The sequence below is a fragment of the Amphibalanus amphitrite genome, unplaced genomic scaffold, assembly GCF_019059575.1.
Source record: "Amphibalanus amphitrite isolate SeventyFive unplaced genomic scaffold, NRLGWU_Aamphi_draft 000009F_arrow, whole genome shotgun sequence".
NCBI classification, from domain to species: Eukaryota; Metazoa; Arthropoda; class Thecostraca; order Balanomorpha; family Balanidae; genus Amphibalanus; species Amphibalanus amphitrite.
Window position 1 is genome coordinate 260,197 of NW_024881505.1, and position 2,304 is coordinate 262,500.

The 2,304-nt window shown below is 57.7% G+C and overlaps 2 protein-coding genes across 2 annotated transcripts in view; both read right to left on the minus strand.

The window, feature by feature from the left end:
• On the minus strand, positions 1–1,194 carry LOC122379642 (dopamine receptor 1-like). Its single transcript, XM_043361993.1, has one exon. It carries the CDS (start codon positions 1,192–1,194, stop codon positions 1–3), a length of 1,194 nt encoding a protein of 397 aa, XP_043217928.1.
• Positions 1,084–2,304, minus strand: part of LOC122379646 (DNA polymerase theta-like) — a 143,702-nt gene continuing 142,481 nt past the window's right edge. Inside the window, exon 28 of the mRNA XM_043362007.1 lies at positions 1,084–1,207. The gene's annotated coding sequence lies outside the window, so the exon portion shown is untranslated. The remainder of the gene's footprint in view (positions 1,208–2,304) is intronic.

Below are 2,304 nucleotides of genomic sequence, written 5' to 3' on the forward strand. Positions count from 1 at the left end.
TCAGATGGCTGTCACCCGCTCACTGGTCGTCACCTCCAGGTCCACCACGACGGCGCCCGTGCTCAGACGCGTCATCGAGCTCACCGACTTACACTGGGACGGCTGCCGGGGCCGCGTGGGCACCCCCGCGCGCTGACAGAGCCGCACGAACGCGCCGCGCACCTTGCCGAAAATGCGCACGAACGCCTCGCGGAACTCGACGTTGAAGATGGAATAGATGATGGGGTTGAAGCTGCTGTTGCTGTAGCCGAACCAGGAGAGCGTCTGGAAGGCCAGCCGCGGCACGCACGTCTTGCAGAAGGCGGCCACGATGTTGACGCAGAAGAACGGCACATAGCAGACGAGGAACACGCCGACGATGATGCCCACTGTGGTCGCTGCCTTGCCCTCGGAGACGTGACACCGGTTACAGGCCGGCGGCGGCGCCACGCCGTCAATCGTACCCAGCATCACGGGCTTGGTAAGCGCCTTGATGCTCTCCACGTGCCGCTTGGCGTAGAGGTAGAGCCGGCTGTAGATGGCCAGCATCACCACACACGGCACGTAGAAGCTGATACAGCTACTGACGACCGCGTACAGCGGCGTCAGGTCCAGCGCGCACTGCGGCAGGCCGCGCTCGTCCACCGGCTCGGCGCTGCGTCCCGGCGGCCGGTGCAGGTCCAGCGAGATGGGCACGAACGACACGAGCACAGCCATCAGCCAGATGGCGGCGATACTGAGCGTGACCACACGGCGCGTCACCAGCCGGCCGTACCTCAGCGGGTCCTTGATGTGGATGTAGCGGTCCAGAGAGATGGCGCACAGGTTCAGGATGCTGGCCGTGCTGCAGAGCACGTCGAACGCGATCCAGACGTCGCAGAACTGCGCGCCGAACGGCCAGTACTCCAGCAAGTCGTTGGTGAGCGCGAACGTCATCACTGCGCCGGCCAGCGTCATGTCTGCGAAGCTGAGCGACACGATGTAGAGGTTGCCGATCTTGCGCAGGTTGCGGTCGGTCAGCACGGCCACACAGACGAGGATGTTGCCCGACACGGCCAGGATGATGATGGCAGAGAGGAAGGTGCCGACAAATATCTGTGTGGCCAAGGTGAGGGAGCTGACCTCGTCAGTCATCTCCATCAGCTCCGTCATCTCGTCCGGCGAGCTGACGTTCAGTGACGCCATCTCCAGCGAGCCGTTACTGATGGACGTCATCGCGGGGTGATGTCTGAAACAGGAGAGGACCGAACGTCAGTGATGGTCATAGAGAACAGCCGGCGAAAGAACACGATTGGTGACCAACAAGAGCATACGACACGCAATCAGAATCGAACGGGGAGGGGGCGGTAAGCGTCGTTCACGGGTCAAACACCTTCACTACAGTATGTACGAAGTTAGCGCCGGGTTAACACACGCTCAACTAGATTTGAATGAGCGTCGGGTGACTGAAATATGGCAGCCTCTAACATACTACCAGATAACCGGTTGTAGCCACCCCAGTCCGGTGGCAACTGCAGTGTCCGGCCGCGATTTGAAGAGATAATGGAGACACGAGAACGAATGGAGGAGCCCGAGCGGCGGCGCCGACAGCCGAAGCTCCGAGCCAGATTCTGGCCAAACAGCGGCTGCATAAATTCGGAGCGGCGCAACATAGCGTCACACTGGGACGTGTAAGTTTCGGCAATAGTGGGCTCGCGGGAATCCTTCTCATCGGATAAAAACAACAACTTGAACATCACGCTCGAGGCCATATTAGTCCACAGAGAACAATAAAGGAACAACGATTGCCTCGTTCGTCGTTATTTTAACACAATAACTTGCAGTTTTCCCATAAGAAACAGTTTCCGCTAGACCAACGACCAAACAAACTTGATTGATGAGGCATTGGGCCTCCAGTTCAAATCAAATCCACATCTAGTCACGATTGATTGAGCTGCAAAATTTAAATAATGCATATTCGTATGCCCAGCTCTACCCGCATTATACGCCTTCAGCGCAACTACAGCAAGAAGGAGCATCACATGCAATAGTAATAAGTGCTTTGTCCCAACAATGACCGGATGGCACCGGCTTAGGTACCGGCTTCTGCTGCCAAGACGACAAAAAGTTTGTTCATGATATCAGAAATGTGCACCCAATACCACGAATTGCGGTCGACTTTCTTGGGGCAAGAAAGAGATAACCAATCAGTGGCGTTCCCGGCGCTCCGATGTCAGCATGCTGTGACGACGCGATATGAAGAAAGTTGGGCCCGCCGGGCGTCCATAACTTGGCCAACAGGAGGCCTCTACCGGCCGATCGCGGCGCGACAGGTGGGAGCTCAGC

Coding starts and splice junctions, on each gene's coding strand:
- LOC122379642 (XM_043361993.1), bottom strand. CDS start 1,194: ATGACGTCCATCAGTAACGGCTCGCTGGAGATGGCGTCACTGAACGTC.